The following is an 18,968-nucleotide window of genomic DNA, read 5'->3' on the forward strand; positions in this document are numbered from 1 at the left end:
TAAATTATGTCACTTGAGATCAACAAAATATATTGTATGGAAGGAGAACAATATGATTTTTAAATTCTTTGATGGATAGTTGTCTCACTGGCATTCATACCACATCTCCTTATTTTTATTTTGATATATTATGCATTTGAAAACAGTAAGTTTTCTAAAATCAAGGACGCCTTAAAGTATTGACGTCATGTCCCCTCACGCCTGTCGTCCCATGCACAACGTGTTATAAAAACGAAATAACTCGGAACTTAATTGAATTAAACAAAACAAAGTTTTTAAATATTAGGCAAAAAAGATGTCTCCGCAGATAATAGCAGTATGCCGAATTCATGCAACGCTTCCGTTATTACACAAATGCCTAGTGACAGTAACTGGTACTCGACCAATACTCATAAACCGAAATTTTTCCATACCAATGGTAAAGGTTTAATCACGGAAACGCACAACCTTAGAAGGAGATTACGTGATTAAAACATTACAATTGTGTTTATTGTAGTTATTAGTTGATCAATCAGGGTAGAATCGACACGTCCCACAATCGTTAAACCAAGAAAACCAATATCTCTGCTTGAAATTCATCTTTTGTCATTTTTTGACCAACTATTTCATAAAATTGAAAACTGTCCTTAAAGAACAAGTATCGATTTGCATGATTGTTTTTCATATCGTTTGTAGACAAATTTAGTACGATTTTTATTCCAGGAGGTACGGACATCCGCTATTACTTTTTTTTTTTTAATATTTACGTTACATTTTGTTAATGTTCCGAACCATATGAGTATTTGGACCATACGCGTATGGTCATGACCATTTGCGTATATACCACAGAAAATTTGGTCATTGATCCCACTTTTTTTTCTTTGTTTTTAATTTGTTTTTAATAAAACAAAATTTCTTCAATATTGTCAAGTATCGTTAGTTATTTAATGTGTAATAAATACACATCCACGTTAATTTTCTATTTAGAGATTGCTTTGTCTATATTTATAACATGATACATATTTATTATAAGGTTAAATCGTAACGATCCTACTGCCTGTCGATACTTTTATTTTGGCATTGCACAAGTCATGTCTTCTTTGACTGTCCTTGGCGTTAAAACACTAAATCCCTGGGATGTGTTTTAATTGATTTTAGTCTCTGATGCATGATTTTTTATTGTTAATTTTTTTTTGGCTTTTAACTAGCTTTCAGTAACTGCGAGTACTCTCAAATCGTTCGTTCGTGTTAATTTGACCTGTCGACACAATGTGTAATGCATTTCTGTAATTCAATGTTTATTTATTTTGTGTTATATCTCGTCTCACTATTTTTAATATGTACCACCTTTGATAAGTATTTAGTATGACGATACGATAAATTTTCACTTCTGTACTCGTACTCTGAACAACAAATTTATTAATTTTGTAAAAAATGTTTACTTCCGTACTCCTAACAACAAAATTATTATATTTAAATTTACCTGTGAACGTTGTTTTATTTAACGCCATTTTGTCCCAGCTAAGAGTTGTCTTATTGACACTCTTCCTGCATCTTTTTGATTACTGCCTGTAACGTCTGTGTTATATAGGCACATACGTTTATAATATTGTATTTATATTGTGTCATAGATCAAATTTATTCATTCAGTGTATGTTTACTTGTTTTTGTTTAAATGTCTTTTTGATCGAGTTAAGCCATTTCAATTGATATTTTATAGTGTGTCTTTTTATGTTGTAATGTTACACTACTGTCTCAGGTTATGGTGAAGGTTGGCGCCTGTTAAAACGTTTAAACCCGCTGCATTTTTATGCACCTGTCCTAAGTCAGGAGCTTGTTGTTCAGTGGTTGTCGTTTGTTGGTGTGGTTCATAGGTGTTTCTCGTTTCTCGTTTTTTTATATAGATTGGACCGTTGGTTTTCCTGTTTGAATTGTTTCACACTAGTCATTTTGGGGCCCGTTATAGCTTACTGTTCGGTGTGAGCCAAGGCTCCGTGTTGAAGGCGGTACTTTGACCTATAATTGTTAACTTTGTATACATTGTGACTTTGATGGAGAGTTGTCTCATTGGCACTCATACCACATCTTCTTATTTATATTGTTCCCATTCATACCATCTTATTATGACAGTAATATCGTATGAATAGGAGCAAGACCACATTGATTAAAGTTACGACAAGACATAAATATAAAACAGAAACGCAAAGCTAACTTTTGAATAATCGTGGTTTTCAGATGAGTTAAAAACTTTACGTCGAAATTACATCAGGGCATTGAATGCGTTTAATAGCCACAGTTCTACAAATAATCATAAAACATTAAACGAGTGCAAGAAAACATACAAATTAAAGGAACGTTATCTGAAACGTCAATACATGAAACAAGAAGGTGACATACTTAGTGTTATTCGCAAAACAAACCCAAAATTATTTTATGCAAAGTTTAAGCCAAAAAAGCAAACGCTTAAAAAAAACTTGAAATTAAACGACTTTTATGGGCACTTTTAAGATCTTGGACTGGAAATGAATTTTGATTTAGACAACGAATCAACTGAAGAAAGTAATTGTTGTGTTTTCGATGAGCTTGATGCTGAAATAACAAATAATGAAGTTGAGCAGGTTATTAAACTATAGAAGCGTAGTAAAAGTCACGGACTTGACCTTTTGTTAAACGAATATTTCCTTGAACTTTGCGACTTTTTGCTTCCATTTATAGTAGAGTTATTCAACGCTGTTCTCGAGAATGGACACTTTCCAAAGTCTTGGTGCAAAGCAATAGTCATACCGGTTTATAAAAATAAAGGGAACGTAAACTTTACTAATAATTACAGAGGGATAAACCAAGTTATTTACGGCTGTTTGACAACAAAGACTGCTAAAGTGGGCATGTGCAAACGACATTATAAGCGACGCACAATTTGGATTTAGACAAAGTCATGGCACGGCAGATGCAATATTCGTACTGCACTCTCTTATATATAGGACATTATCAGACAAGAAACGACTCTACTGCGGTTTTGTGGACTACAAGAACGCGTTTGATTGTATAAATCGTACAAACTTTGGATGAAGCTTTCACATGTAGGAGTACGTGGAAAGTTATTGACAATTGTGCGTTCTATGTACGAAGTGACAAAGTCTTGTGTTCGTTTCAACGGTTCGTACTCTGAATTTTTTGAAACAGTCTACAAATTCTGCTATCATATACCTGGAACTAGGAAGACTTCCAATGCTTGTTAAAAGGAAAATTCATATTTTTTAAATAGTGGTTCAAAATCCTGTCAACAAATAACTGTATTTTAAGCTCCGTATATAAAGAAATGTGTATCGATATTGATCGAAAACTATCAAAATCTGTAAATTGGGCAAAGTTAATTAGAGATTAACTAAACAACATTGGACTTGGAGATATGTGGTTTAAACAGTCAAAGCTCGGTTTTTTAGATTGATTTTCCTCTTATTAAGCAACAACTTTTAGATATTAAAAAACAGGAGATGTATTCGTTAATTGCAGTGGTAAGTGTCGTATCTATAAACACATTATAAACAGCATTTTATAATGGTTTACTTTTATACATTTTGACTTGGATGGAGGGTTGTCTCATTGGCACTCATACCACATCTTCTTATATCTATTGATTTACAATTTTATTTGACGAATTATATCGCTACTGTGTACCGGAGAGCACTTTCTAAAATAAGATTTTCTTTTGCAGTTGAAACTGGACGCTACCAAAGCATTGAGTTGTCACGTCGTATATGTTCAATTTGCCATCAGTGTATTGAAGACTAATTCCATTTCATCTTAGCGTGTCCAAAATATATGGAGCCTAGAGTAAAATTTATAAAGAAATATTACTGGTCTAGGCCAAGTGTGTTCAAATTTATTAAAATTCTGAGTATAAAGAACATCAAACAGTCAACCAATTTAGGAAAATACATTTTTACTGCATTTAAAATCAGAGACAATATTATAACATGAACATTCTCTGTCTGTTTGCTTGTTTACTTTAAAATTTTATATTGGCACCGATGAACTGTAAAGTTCAAGGTAATAAAGAATTTGAAATGAAAATAAGAAGAAAAGATAGAGGCAATTTAAATTGACTCTAGCGATGCAAGAAAACAGATAAACCAAGATTCAGACATTAAGTAAAAGATAAAAGAATTCAGTCAGTAGCTTGTGCCTATTTTGGTTCAGAGAAGGAGCAGCAGCTGCTGTGTATTCCTGCAAAGGAAGTTAGAATGTATTCGAAAAATACCTATATGGTCTGAATACTCATAAGGTCCGGCCCGTTAATAACTAAACGAGTATATTACTCATATGGTCCGACCATATGAGTATACGCATATGGTCCAAATACTCATATGGTCCGGAACATTAATATACGATAGGTACAAAATGTACTGATACAATTGTGTGGTCATGGATTTCCGAAATTTGTTTTTGAATACATATGGAATGTTGCACGACATTATTATGGTGAAACGGGGAAATCGCAGAATGCTTATGTGTGGTTATGTTCGATTATTTGCAGTAATATAAACATTTCGCCGATTTCTCTAAGACTTAGTAAATGAGTCTTTCCTATGGCGAAAAAACTGACTGTATTATATAATACTTAAGATAATCGTAAGAGTGGTCGTAAGTATTGATTGTACACTTAAGTGTGGGTAGATGCACTCTTAAGTTTACGATCAAACTTTCTATAAGGAAACTGTATAAGAACTTCGTAATGGGGTATTTCAACTTTGCTAAACCTATTTCAACATTTTAGTTATCATTGTCCTAGACAAATCAATTGTGCGGATGACAGATTTATGTAACATATTTCACTATCTTCATAAAGAAAAATACGGATATTACATTCAAATTCTATTAAAAGAAACTCTCAAGACAAACTTCGAAATTGTTCAATCCCTCTGAGCTTAATTATTTTCGATATACATGTCATACATGTACATCCTGAATAAATCAACGTTTTTTTTTTATCAAATTTGGAAAATTATAACTTCTAAAACGTTGCCCGTAAGAGCCTTATCTTTCATTCTATCTAACTGTATAGATGCACCATTGTCTCTACATTTAATTCCTTATGACCATGAAATTGTCCTCCAATGTGTCGTGACTTTCTATTGGTCGAACCAATGCTTCAGAGTCTCCTTGTTCAGTTAATCGTTTTTCTCAGATGAACCGGGATTATCTCGGAAATTTTTAGATAATCCCGGTTTTTCTCAAATTTTTCAGATAATCCAGGATTTTCTCCAGTTAATTATTTATCTAATATTTTGAGAAATATACTGAATTATCTCAAATATGCATTAAGCAGAGAAAATCCCGGTTTATCTGAAAATTTTGAAAAAAACCGGAATATCTGAAAATTTCCGAGATAATCCCGGTTTATCTGAGCTTTTGTTTGGTAAACCTATTCTTGGCTCTCATTCCTATCCACGTTGACTTTTTCACTACCAAACATTTTACGGGGGCGGGATCAATATCCGTTATTTGTACACCAAACCCGGTAATTCATATCTGAGAAACAGGTAATATATGCCCTCAATTTCAGAATTCATCCATACATTTTTGTATTATTCAAACTTATCAGTCAATATGTGTTCTACAAGGATCACCAGTCCTTCACTTTTCATCTGATACCTTAATTTCTGAAATATATTCTACATAGTTTTATATTTACACCTATGAGGGTTTTGTTGCTCCGTATTGAGATAAAGAACAGCAATAAAAGCGCTGTTCCTTTGCTTTTTGTGTATGTTTTTTGCTGTGCATGAACTGATTTTGTGTCTTGTAAAGAGAAACAAACATCAACTGATCGGTTTTCTCGTTTGAAGTGTTTCACATTTTGTCAAACCAGGTCCAATTCTATCTTATTATATGGTATGAATGTTGCTCAGTTTGGAGGACCAGAGGGTTACATCAACGACCTTTATAATCTTTAATGATATTCATTAAAATGTTGAAGAAAAATTGCTTGAAGATTCTTATTCATTATAGAGGTTTATTTTTTCATAACCTAATGCCAACGTAGCATATTCCATTTTAATAATTTACATACATCATATCCTGAAAACTGAAGTAAGTTTCAAAACTGAATATATGAATTACGAATATTATATAATGAATTCCAGTGGTTTTGGCGTTTGATTTTGTCAGTTTTATGAATTTCCCCTGGAGTTCGGTATTTTTGTTATACTTTTTTGTTATAATATTACAAAATCCCACAAGAATACAGATTTTAAGCATTAAAAACTATCACTGAACATGCATTTTAAAGTTCAAAGATCAGTCAGTATAATATATTACATCCATTTCCTACGACCTCCTAGTTTCCTTAATTTTCTTTTCCGTATTGATCAAATAATCTTTAGCTTGTGAAATGTAATTCGATAGAAAAAATGTGCTATCCATACTTAAGTTTCTAGTGCTTCAAAAATATCTTCAACTGTCAATATCTCAATGATAATTTTGTATTGTTCACATTGTGTGAAAACGTCATTCTTTAAATCTGAAGATTTATTGCTAAAACATGAATTGTTGCTGCAAAAATAGTCGTTCTCGATTATAAAAGAAATTCAGGCGCTTGTCCGTTATAATGAAAGCGATCATGATTAATATCGATAACAATACCTGCTATTATTTGATCAGCCTTATCAGAGTCAAACAAACACTTGTGTACGATCCGGGACTTCATTGTATGATAATCAAAACTTATGATATCTTGGAATAATTCAAAGAACTTACCACGTATTCCTCTAATCATCATAAAGTCTTTAACGGTAAAGAACTCAATGAAATTGTTTCTGGTGTTTTGATTTTCACCAATATATGCAAACGACCAACCTTTTAAACGGTTATTAAGATTACTAACACTAGAAGTGTCGCAGCAAACAGCTGTCCAGAAATGACTTGGGATATTAATTTTTCCGTTGAGAGGCACATTATCACTTGGCAGAACACCAGTAACGAAATAACTTGTGCCCCCGTAATAATTGCAATGATGTTTTGAGGCTTCGTAAATATACTTTTCAAGGCTAAACCACGTTAGTTGGTTAAATAATGCATATTGTGGTGCAATATTTGTTAGTACGTCAGTAGCAGTCCTTCCTTCGTTAGTAGGGAAATAAAATCTCGGAGCTAGATGTCCTCTGTTAAGATTATGTAATTGAACTCCATTGTAGTTAATGAGAAATGGTTGATCTTTTGTCTGTAGACCCTCACCCTTCCTCCATTTTCTCTTGCCCTCTTCGTTATTAGGTCTATGAAAATGTTCTACTTTGTATGCACTGTAAACAGGAATTTTTCTCAATGTATCATAAAATGTTGCAAAATAAGGCCTACCATTATATATTTCACAGAGATATTTTTCGGTCGCCATTCTAGTAAATACTTGTGGTGGTTTGCGCTGGTAAAAGAACTGTCGACAGTCTTGGAACGACTCTGATACTATGGCATATGTTGATTCAAACACAGCAAAGCATACTAGAATTCCAGGAAGCATTACTTTCTTTACTATCTTTTTTTTCTGAAATAATTCAAACTGCATTTTGATATTATTATAACTATAATTAATAACACGTGTCAATACAGTATAAATTATAAGTAGAAAAGCATGAGAAATATCTTTAAATGCGGTCAGAATTACTTGTTATATACAAGTTGGTAGGAAAACATCTTCAAAAGAAAGGGTCGAGAGATAAAATTTCAATCAATGATAAGTAACTAACGGTAAGTGGAATCAATGGATAGTAAGAAGAGGGGGAAGATACTAAGAGGGCAATCAAAAACCGTATGTCGACGAAAAAGGGTCAAAATGAGAAACCAAATAAAAACACCATACAGAAAACTAAAGATTATGCAATTCGAAACTCAACAAAAAAAATTGATGCAATCAGCTTTTTTTGGCCGATAATTAGTTCCTTCCCCACTAGCGACAACCGTGGAGTATACATTTGGTGATAAGTTGGATTTTGGTATGTCACCAGACACAAATATCCAATGAGATTCAGTGAAATCATGATGGCGTCCGTTAAATTCATAATTTCAAATTTACCATTAGGAACCCTTGGTTCAGTGACTTCCTTTTAAAAATATTGTTTTGTCTGTAAATCCTATTACTTCGAGTGTCTTATCAAAGAATTGGGAATACTTGAACACTGCGGTAATCCAACATTCAAAAACGTAACATTTGATTAGGATGAGATATTGGCAAACCACAAGTCCTGCATGGCACATTGAATATTTCAATGAGCAACAAATCTGAGGACTTGCCTTGTTTGCATTGGAAACCTTAACTTCACAAAGTTCTGTACAAACAACGGTACATTGCCGGCTCGATCATCTGCATGTTCGACCAAGCAATATTGTCCGTTAGATTAACCAACACTTTGTCCGCAGTGAAAGAGGGGTTACAGAAATACGGCAACACTGTTTACTCGCGTAGTGGCATTAACAATGTGGATTCTTTAAACAATATAAATCTCGGTCATTCTCTGAAATAAATTCTATCAAAACCTTCGATTTTTCAACTCTTTACACCCCCATATTACATGAAAAATAAAAACCCGTCTTAAAGAAATAATCCACAATGATTTTCTCTATAGAAATGGTACTATACGCTATAAATCTATTGTTGTGGGATATAATTCTGCAGATCTTGTTAAAAATGAGCCCAAATATAAAGCATGCTACACCGAAGAACAAGTGATCAGTATGCTGGAGTTTTTCATTGACAACATCTTTGTTGAATTTAGAGGTAGAATTTTCCAGTAGGTTGTCGGGATTCCTATGGGAACCTCTCCTAGCTGACTTTTTCTTATTTTCATATGAGCCGGAGTTCCTTCAAACAATTGTAAAAAAAATAAGAAGATCAAGGAAGCTAGATCATTTAATTTCACGTACAGGTATATTGATGATGTTCTTTCCATTAAAAATCATTTTTTTTCTGATGGGATCCCATTAATGTATCCTACTGAAATACATGTTAACGAAGTCACTGAGACAGCTTCCTCGAATTTGACAACAGCAGTCATCTCAGTACCAGAATATATGACAAACGGGGCGATTTCAATTTTCAAATTATAAATTTTCTTCACCGTGTGTGAGGGGCACATCCTTGTTAATGAAATCCGTATAATGTGAACATGTAAACTAGAGACCAGAATACTTATTTGTAGATCTTGTCTTGCTGATCATTTTTTCTTTTTAGAGTTGCTCTATATCTATTATAACTTTCAAGGTAATAGGCAAAAATGAAACAAAAATGGTAAAATTCGTCATTTAAGGGCAATAACTCCCATAAGTAGTTGTCTGACAGTTTTGATAAAAATAGACAATAGGTAGATCTCATCATTCTGAACATTTCTGTCCTTGTCAGATTTTCTCTATTTATAGTGGTTTTCAAATGAATATCCAAAACTTGCATTTTACCCCTATGTTCTATTTTAGCCATGTGAGCCATGTTGGATGGTTGGCCGGGTCATTGGACACATTTTTGAAACTAGATATCATAATGATGATTGTGACCAAGTTTGATAAAATTTGGCCCAGCAGTTTCAAAGGAGAATTTTTTTGTAAAAGTTAACGACGGCGGACGACGGACGCCAAGTGACGAGAAAAGCTCACTTGGCCCTGTGAACTAAAAAGGTATTATAAAAAATACCAATAAAAAAACCAACTGATCATAGTCACTTACAGAACAACTTAAGATGGGTGCTATTTCTGAAAGAAAAGGTATGAAGGGCATCCGATACAGTTTCACGTTGTATTGTCATTTTTATAATTTTAAAATATGTTGTAGGCCTAGGCGATTTGTAAAAAAATCACCAAATAAAACATAGGTCACTGTGCTAGTTTTCGAGAAAATTGGGGCTGAAAATTGGGGATTTTGTACTAATGTAAAAAAAAAAGTTAAGCAAAGTTAAAATTTTTAGAGTAGGTATTCTTCGTCACAAATTTTGAAGCCGTGATAAGTGAAAATAAGAGTATAAATTACATTAAAGAAAAATTAAGTTATTATTCAAGCCAAGCTTGAAATCACAAATAAGATGCTTAAAGTATTTTTTTTTATTTAAACTTTGAAATGCGGAAATCGCGCTGTTCTTACAATGTCATTATTCTCATTTTCTACATTAACTGCCTTTTGTCATGCTTTCTCAAAATAACAAATCAAAAATATATATCCCTGTGCTGGATTCGGATAGGAATTGCAATAAATCTACAAAATTGTGGCTACCCTTGGTCACCTCAACGTTAGCGGGAAAATGCATGACGTCGATGGCTGACAATTTCGATGTTCCCCTGCAAGTTTATCGGCGTTACTTTTCAGATATCTATATTGCTTATTTCGAGCTACCTTAAAATAATAATTCTGTTTTCAGAAATAAAAGAATGTGTATCATAGACAACTCTCTCTTTATTTGCTGTTGTAAAGAAGAAATGTTAGTGATTACATTTGACGTTAACAACCATGGATTTACAAAATTTCTGTATGCACTTGTCCTTTTCGGCATATTTTGTTCCTGGTTATTATAAACTACAAACGGTTCTGTTCTAGAATTAGTATGGATGTTTTATAAAGAGAATACGAAGCTACACTAGAAGTAAAAGTGTTGATACATTTGTCAGTAGTTACAAACGAACAAAGATCATTCAAACAATATTTATAAATTATTGTTATTTTTTTCTTCTTTACATCAATAAAAGCACAATACTTATATTTATATTAAGGAAGAGATACACATCGAAATTCTATTTTCTGAACTATATACATAACCATTCCTTTTAGAAGGCGTTAAGAATATTTCACAGCATTACTATAGGCTAGTACTAGTCTAATTACATGTTATACCTATAGTATAGAGTTACAGAGCTTTTCCTTTATTCCTGTATTTATTCTATCATTCGTTCTTTTTTTTGTACATCTTTTTATTTTACTGTTGGAGATAAACAAAGTAGGTAACCCGGTTTGAGGTAGACCTAAGAAAACTAGTTAAACCCCGCCTTAGGTTCGTATTTCAAGTGAGAAACATCTTAGGTATAGTTATTGCTTTTCATTACGGCTTAATTTAAACACTCGCGGAAATTTATATGTGTTTTAATTGTTTTGGTTGGTGGGCTGCTGTTTCACTGACATACCCCAAAAACTCTCACATGTTACCTATACTTCCCCCACAACTTTGGTTTTGGCTTTTGTGACCTTTTAATTCATCTATCAAATTTCCAACATCTACCAAAATTACAATTTTTAAGCAAACCACTTAAAGGTTTTATACTCTGGTTAATAAAGGTTCAGAAATATCACATAATGTTGTATAAAACATCAAAGTATAGATGTGATGATTTTTATACAGATTTAAAGACCTTTTAAAAAGGACTTAAGTGTGTAATAATTTTATGGAAAACTGGTCCTACCTCTTTTAGTATTGTAATATAATATTGGCGTACTTTTTCCTTTCATTTTTGGGGGGTAAAAGTTTTAGTTTAAATCAAAATTAAACGTAATTGTGTTAGTAAATAACTATATGTATAGATTACCGGGGTTTCTACTCATTGATATCGTAATATATCAGCTGCGATACACAATATGAACCTTTTTGGAGAGTGAGCGCAGCGAACGAGCAAAAACGCTTCACATTGTGTCGAGCAGCTGATACTTTACAACATAAATATGCACACAACCAGATATTCGATTTATCGAATTGTATTTCCGTATTTTTTATGATAGAAACAAGTGTTTTCTTTGTTTCACCAGCAAACCGGAAGATGGCTTGATAAGTTCGGTTCAAACTTATCAACGTCGGTTCATTCATTATGACGTCGGTGATATGCTCGTGTCAAAGTTATTAAGGCCGGGTCAACATATTTGACGTCACAAAGCCGTTATTTGTAATTTTCTTAAGAGCTGAGCAAAGTGATACAGACAGTGGGACGACCGATAAAGGCAAAGGGAAGCACGATGGCCGCATACCATTATTACCGTGTTCTATCATATATGACATAATTAAAATGAATGAAATGCTCCATGAGGATCCCGAAATTTACTTCATTTGAAGTGTTGACGTTTTTTTTCTTATATACAGTGGATTACAATAATTAAAACTTGATCTTTGCGCTATCTGAACTTTCGAAATAAGATTTTGAAGATCGTTGACACAAATTGATTCTGACTGTTTGTATGCTTGTAACTCAAATACCCTGTGCAACTACTTTTTGTGTGCTGTCAGATTAACGGGCTGTCAGAAAATAGGATCCAAATCAAAATTCGATCAGGGATGAATGATGATAAAATTATAATTGACATGAATTATAGGGGTTAGTCGTCTTGAGATTGCTGACTTGAGAAATTATATTGACTTTATTGTTGAAGATCTTACATAAGCTTCAAGATGAGGAACAGCAGAAACAGTAATATGTGTTTATTTTTTTAAGATTTCATTAAGACTTTGTCCCGTGTATATATACCCAAAATGTGAAAATCAAACCAACGGAACGAATGGAAAACAACTGTCATAATCTGACTTGGTACAGGCATTTTTCGAAGAAATGGTGGGTTAAACCTAGTTTTATAGCTAGCTATACATCCCACTTGAATGATAGTTCTTTATATTATCCTAAGCGACATCTCACGAGAAGTCACGAGACCTTTAGATTTAAATCATATTTCGAGCTGCAGTCATCGAGGACAGACGTGCCTCTGTCCTCCCTTTAAAGCTATTTTCCCGGGCTCGTGCAAAACGTGCTTTATTTTATATACGACAGATATCCGAGTTCATTTATCGGTTCAATGTAAGTATATTTTATTTTATTTGTATGGTTAATATAATTTTAGGCAGATGGTGTCGTCTGCATTGTCATTTATTTAATTCTGTTATGGGAACGGATGGTGTCGTCCGTCGGAATTTTTTAAAAGGACAGTGGTCCTAGCAGATGGTCTGCATTGTTTATTTATTTTATTCTGTTATGGGAACGGATGGTGTCGTCCGTCGGAATTTTTTAAAGGACGGTGGTCCTATTTAGCAGATGGTCTGCATTTTTATTTGTTTTATTCTGTTGTGGGAACGGATGGTGTCGTCCGTCGGAATTTTTTAAGGACGGTGGTCCTATTTATTTGAACGCACATTTGTTGTCTTGTTATTTAGGATGGTGATCCTTTTTTATTTGAGAACAGACATGTGTTGTCTTTTGGTTATAGGATGCTGGTCCTATAGATTAATTTTATCATAGTGGTCTCTTTACTTAAGAGAGCGAACTTAGTTTGTCGTGTTTAATTTAAGGATTATCGTCTAATTTTCATTGATTGTTTTTGACGATGTCGTCATTTTCTTCGAAACACGGGGTGATTTTTGGTTATATGTAATCGGCTGGTTGATTTTATTTAGTTGAAATCCTTTATAATTTTACAGAATATTTTACTGAGATGAGGTACCTGTTTCGCCGGTTTTCCGCCTTTTACTTCGTCCGTGCGTTTAAGGTTTTTCTCTTTATTTATTCCCTATTTAGTCAGTTTGAATTATGATTTTATTATGTGATTTGAAGATATAACATTTCATATGCTATATGATGTGTACTATTTGAGAAGTTTACCTATTTAGCATATTTCAGTCACAATGAATAAACATGTTTCGTCCGTTGAATGACCTAGATAGGTCAGTATTGATTTTATTGCATTGATTGAACAGGTGAACTTTCTGTGAAACATTTATAAAGTGTAAAGGTAATTACGCAAGTTTGTTGTTAAATTTAAGGTGCGCTCGATAGCTAATGATGTTCATGAATGAGTTTTATTTTTGTTTTGCGGTATTTAGATAGAAGAATAACTACCACCTATTCTTAATTTTTATAAAACGAATTCAGCCCCTCGTTTGTGGGCTCCATATAGAACATGTTATTTTATTTTATTTGATGTAATTATTATCAATTTTGATAATAGGTCCATCGGTATACTTTGACAAGTGTCACGTGACGGGTGGTATTGAAATGATTGGATCAATGTCAATAACTTATAAAATTAAAGGCATATAAGGTAGATGTGCATGTAACAAAACCTGCAATCGATTTGACGAAAAAAAGTCAGAAGTTTTTCTGTCTAGTACGTTTTTGTGTACTTCTTAATTTATCATAACCAAATTGTATGTTTTACTATTTTTAAACGATTTCGAACTTGTAGAAAGATGTTTACTGAGAAACTACATTGTAGTGCACTTGATATTTTGAGTTTGTACGCAAATTTATTTCAAAAGGTTGGCAGATAATCAATATTTTGAATAGTAAATTCTCATCAGAGTTGGTTGAATTGAAAATTGGGAAAATTTCATGCTCACAAAAATAATCTTTATGTCAATGGAGTACACTTAGCCGAAATGCAATATATTGGGTAATAATTGTAAGATTATTAGCTTTTAGTGTTTAATATTGGTATAATTATTAGTTATCTTAGTTAGTAGAATGTAAAATTTGATATGAATCTTTCAGGTGCATCGAGATCTGCTGCATCTACTACTAGACCTGTTACACCAATGGCTGGTGTCCAGGGGCCACAAATTCCAAATACCCCGGTTAGTATTTCTAACTCCACTAAAACTAATTTTGATTTTGAGGGAAGACTTCGGAAAATGGAAAACAGTTTTGACAATTTGAAAAATCAGCAAATTTCGGATAAAGTTACAGAAGCATTAAAAAGTGTTGGAGCTTTGGTCGGGAGGCCAAAGTTGACGCCACCAAGCGTTCTTATAGCTGCATTAGAGTTTTTGGTTGAGTGTGCTAATAAAGCAAGTCACCCAGAGGATGATTTCTTTAGTAAGGCCTTGCAAGCTTGTAGACAATTTGAAAATCATGACATTTCTAATTTGTGTTTAAAATTGCTTGGGTCTACAGAAGATAAAAAGATTTCAGCTACTATTGCTGAATGGCAAAAGAATGCTAGGAAAAATGAGAAAACTGAAAAGAAGGTTGATAGCAAGGGTTGTAACAAAATGCCTATTCAAAGTGTGTCGGGTCCATCAGCTTTTCCATATCCTTGTCCAGCGTTCCCTTATAATCCGTTCCCTGTAGGTTATGGTAATCCTGTAGGTTATGGTAATGGTTTTCCCGGTACATGGTCCCGCTGCTCCACCTTTCAGTGATTCAAGTATGATGCGAAACCCAGGTTTTCGCCCTAGATTCCAAAGGAGAACTAAGGGCGCTTGTTTCTTCTGTAAGGAGAACGGTCATCACGTGAACTCGTGACCGAAGTTGAAGAAGGAGTAGTTAAAATGTTTGCATTAAGTTTTTTCTGGATTACCTAAAAGTTTTTCCGTTAAAATTTCGTAAAGTTTCAAAGTTTTCTGGCTTTCATTCCATTGGAATCTAATCCTTAGTGGCTAATTTTTAGTCACGCGGAATGGAGGTCGGGGAATTTTTTCTCTGTAATTTTTTCATTTTAGGGTTATAATCCAAAAAAAAAAATGAAATTTGAATTATCTGAATGGGAAATGAAGTCATTATTTGACCCTAGCCGTATTAAAATTTAAAGAAAACGAAGAAGTTTGGGTGGATTACAGAGGAAGAGTTCTCCTACCTCCATTTTCAGTTCCCCGCGCAGAAGAAGTAGCAGAAAATAGTATTTTTGATTTAGCCAAAAAAGTTATGATAGATACTCTAGGATAAACAATTTTGTAGAGAACTCGGTAGGTTCCCTATTTAAGGAAATTGCTCATTCACCTCAAACAGCTAAGAGAGTATTTGACGAAGTGGGTGGTACAACCAAATTGCCTTCATCATTTCTCTAACTTCTCATTTTTTCAAGTGTCATTTGTATGAAAATAGTTTTCAGTGTATTTGTATTTAACGTTTACCGAATATTTGTATATATATGAATACATTTGTATTTGTTAATATTGTATTTATTTACTTACTGATAACAATAAATGTGGAGTAATTGGCAATGAGACAATTATCAGACAATACGGCATATAATGATTACCAGTTTACGAAGAAAACGACTATAAATTTCATGGTTTTGTCTTTCACATATATTAAAAGAATTAGTCTTGGTTAGTTTGGGGTTTTTGTTTTTGTGAGTTTTGGGATTAATAGTTGATAAGGTATGATGGACGGGTAGGGGTTTGCTTCAATGGTAACAATCTTGAGAGTAAGGATATGCGAACTGAAATTTCACGCTCCAATACTAAAAGCATCTAGTTACTTGGAGTGTGGTGTCACTTAGGATAGCCCTATATCCTAAGCGACATCTCACGAGAAGTCACGAGACCTTTAGATTTAAATCATATTTCGAGATGCAGTCGATCTAAGGATGGAGGTTGAATCTTCCTCTCTTTGAGATAGCATTTGTTTGTTGGTTTAGTGAACTTCATGTTCGTTAGAATAAGAACTCTCGACTACTATTTTGTTTCCCCCCCGTCCCGCCCTCCCTCGTTGTCTGTGTTTTATCACACTCCAAGAATTGGATGCTCTCTAAAATTTCACGCTCCAATACTAAAAGCATCTAGTTACTTGGAGTGTGGTGTCACTTAGGATAGCCCTATTCCGTTATATTGACAAAATTGGAAGATCAATTGAGATATGTAAACGCTCATTGTCTTTCTTGTTTTTCGTTCATTTTTGTAGTATTAAATCAGGCCCTTGGCTATTTTGGATTTATTCGCATTCTAATGTTTAATATTATTATATGATATTAGTTTTGCTCATTGTTGTTGGTAAAGGCTATATGTTTTTATACTATTGCATAAGGAGAGGGACTTTGATGGTATGTATTTTAACAGATCTTTTATTTATTTAGTATCCGCATGAATCTACTTCGCACCGCCCCTAGTGTAAGTTACTTCATACTGACGCTGAATGCGTCTTTGTTCAGGCATATGGATGCATTTCCGTTAAATGGCTTTTCAATTTTTGATAGTTGCAATATTCTGATCAATCTTGCTTTAGAACACAAAACTATTGCTGAGCAAATGTCTGCGATAATCCCTTATTTATGTTTACTTTATTATACCCCACGCAACGAGTTGCGGAGGGTATAATGTTTTTGACCCGTCCGTCCGTCCGTCCGTCCGTCCGTCCGTCTGTCCGTCTGTCCGTCCGTCAGTCCGTCAGTCCTGTTTCTTGTCATCGCAACTCCTCTCAAACCACACAACAGAATTTCACGAAACCTTTTTAGATAATAAGGACATACTATGTAGTTGTGCATATCGACAGGAAATTGCGATTCAATTTTTTTTTCTAGGAGTTACGCCCCTTTGAACTTATTTACTTTAATGTACTACTGCAACAGTTTGTCATCGCAACTCCTCTGATACCACACAACAGAATTTCATGAAACCTTTTTAGATAATAAGGACATACTATGTAGATCTGCATATCGACAGGAAATTATGGTTCAATTTTTTTTCTAGGAGTTACGCCCTTTGAACTTATTTGCTTCAATGTACTATGCAACAGTTTGTCATCACAACTCCTCTGATACCACACAACAGAATTTCATGAAACCTTTTTAGATAGTAAGGACATACTATGTAGATGTGCATATCGACAGGAAATTACGGTTCAATTTTTTTTCTAGGAGTTACGCCCCTTTGAACTTATTTACTTTAATGTACTACTGCAACAGTTTGTCATCGCAACTCCTCTGATACCACTCAACAGAATTTCATGAAACGTTATTAGATAATAAGGACATACTATGTAGATGTGCATATCGACAGGAAATTACGGTTCAATTTTTTTCTAGGAGTTACACCCCTTTGAACTTATTTGCTTCAATGTACTACTGCAACAGTTTGTCATCACAACTCCTCTGAAACCACACAACAGAATTTCATGAAATCTTTTTAGATAATAAGGACATACTATGTAGATGTGCATATCGACAGGAAATTACGGTTCAATTTTTTTTCTAGGAGTTACAGCCCTTTGAACTTATTTACTTTAATGTACTACTGCAACAGTTTGTCATCACAACTCCTCTGAAACCACACAACAGAATTTCATGAAACCTTTTTAATAAGGACATACTATGTAGATGTGCATATCGACAGGAAATTACGGTTCAATTTTTTTTCTAGGAGTTACAGCCCTTTGAACTTATTTACTTTAATGTACTACTGCAACAGTTTGTCATCACAACTCCTCTGAAACCACACAACAGAATTTCATGAAACTTTGTAGATAATAAGGACATACTATGTAGATGTGCATATTGACAGGAAATTATGATTCAATTTTTTTTTCTTACACATATTTTATTTCTCCAATGACAATGTGAGGACGTGGGGTATGTGAGCGCGCTCACTAAGGTTCTTTAATTTATATCAGTCCGTGTGTACGATAAATATAGAGACAATTTACTAGAATAAAATTCAATATTTTTATAATTTTGGTATATTAATTGCCAATAATTGATATTGTGCCTTTCGCAGAAAGAGTGTATCACGATATAAATTGAAAATGAAGGCAATTAGGAGTTTACAGCCTCATAAATCATTTCTAATGAGGACATGTTGATTAAAAAAATAGTTATAAAGCATATATTATACTTACTGAATACAGCAAATAGGCAAGAGTACGTGGTGTTGTGATATGCAACAGATGTTGGCATTTTTGTGGTATTATCATATTCCTGAAAATGTAAAATGTATATCAATACTAACACTTAATGATCAAATCAATAAAAAGTATGTCATTGTCACCAACAATGCCAATAAAATACTAACTTGTCAGTATCTTTTTCTAATATATTCCCATCTTAAACAGTCACCTTTTTACTTCTTTTGATATACATTGTATAGGCCTACTTCGAATATTTTATACAAAGACTTTAAATGTTAAAGTACACACAAATTAAACCTTTTTCGCGTATTTTTGTTTTTTCCTATTTTAAATGTAAACGGATTTAACATTATTTACTGATTGCACATAGGTTTTCACTATACCTGGTCAAAATAATGGTTTATTGAGAATAAAGATATATATAGATTATT

General features: G+C 33.5%; 1 protein-coding gene across 2 annotated transcripts; it reads right to left on the reverse strand.

Moving 5' to 3' along the window:
- Positions 1-5,974: 5,974 nt before the first annotated feature.
- LOC127718468 (endonuclease domain-containing 1 protein-like) lies at positions 5,975-18,576 on the reverse strand. 2 transcript variants are annotated; one of them, XM_052224513.1, is made up of 2 exons: positions 18,529-18,576; positions 5,975-7,519 (listed from the first exon to the last, which is right to left on the reverse strand). In XM_052224513.1, the coding sequence occupies exon 2, from the start codon at positions 7,493-7,495 to the stop codon at positions 6,557-6,559; it is 939 nt and encodes a 312-aa protein (XP_052080473.1). In that variant the 5' UTR covers positions 7,496-7,519; positions 18,529-18,576; the 3' UTR covers positions 5,975-6,556. The 2 variants fall into 2 exon arrangements, with proteins under 2 accessions (XP_052080473.1, XP_052080474.1); XM_052224514.1 differs by having other exon boundaries at positions 5,975-7,534.
- Positions 18,577-18,968: the final 392 nt, after the last annotated feature.

Source organism: Mytilus californianus, unplaced genomic scaffold (assembly GCF_021869535.1).
Source record: "Mytilus californianus isolate M0D057914Y unplaced genomic scaffold, xbMytCali1.0.p SCAF_10, whole genome shotgun sequence".
In the NCBI taxonomy this organism is placed as follows: Eukaryota; Metazoa; Mollusca; class Bivalvia; order Mytilida; family Mytilidae; genus Mytilus; species Mytilus californianus.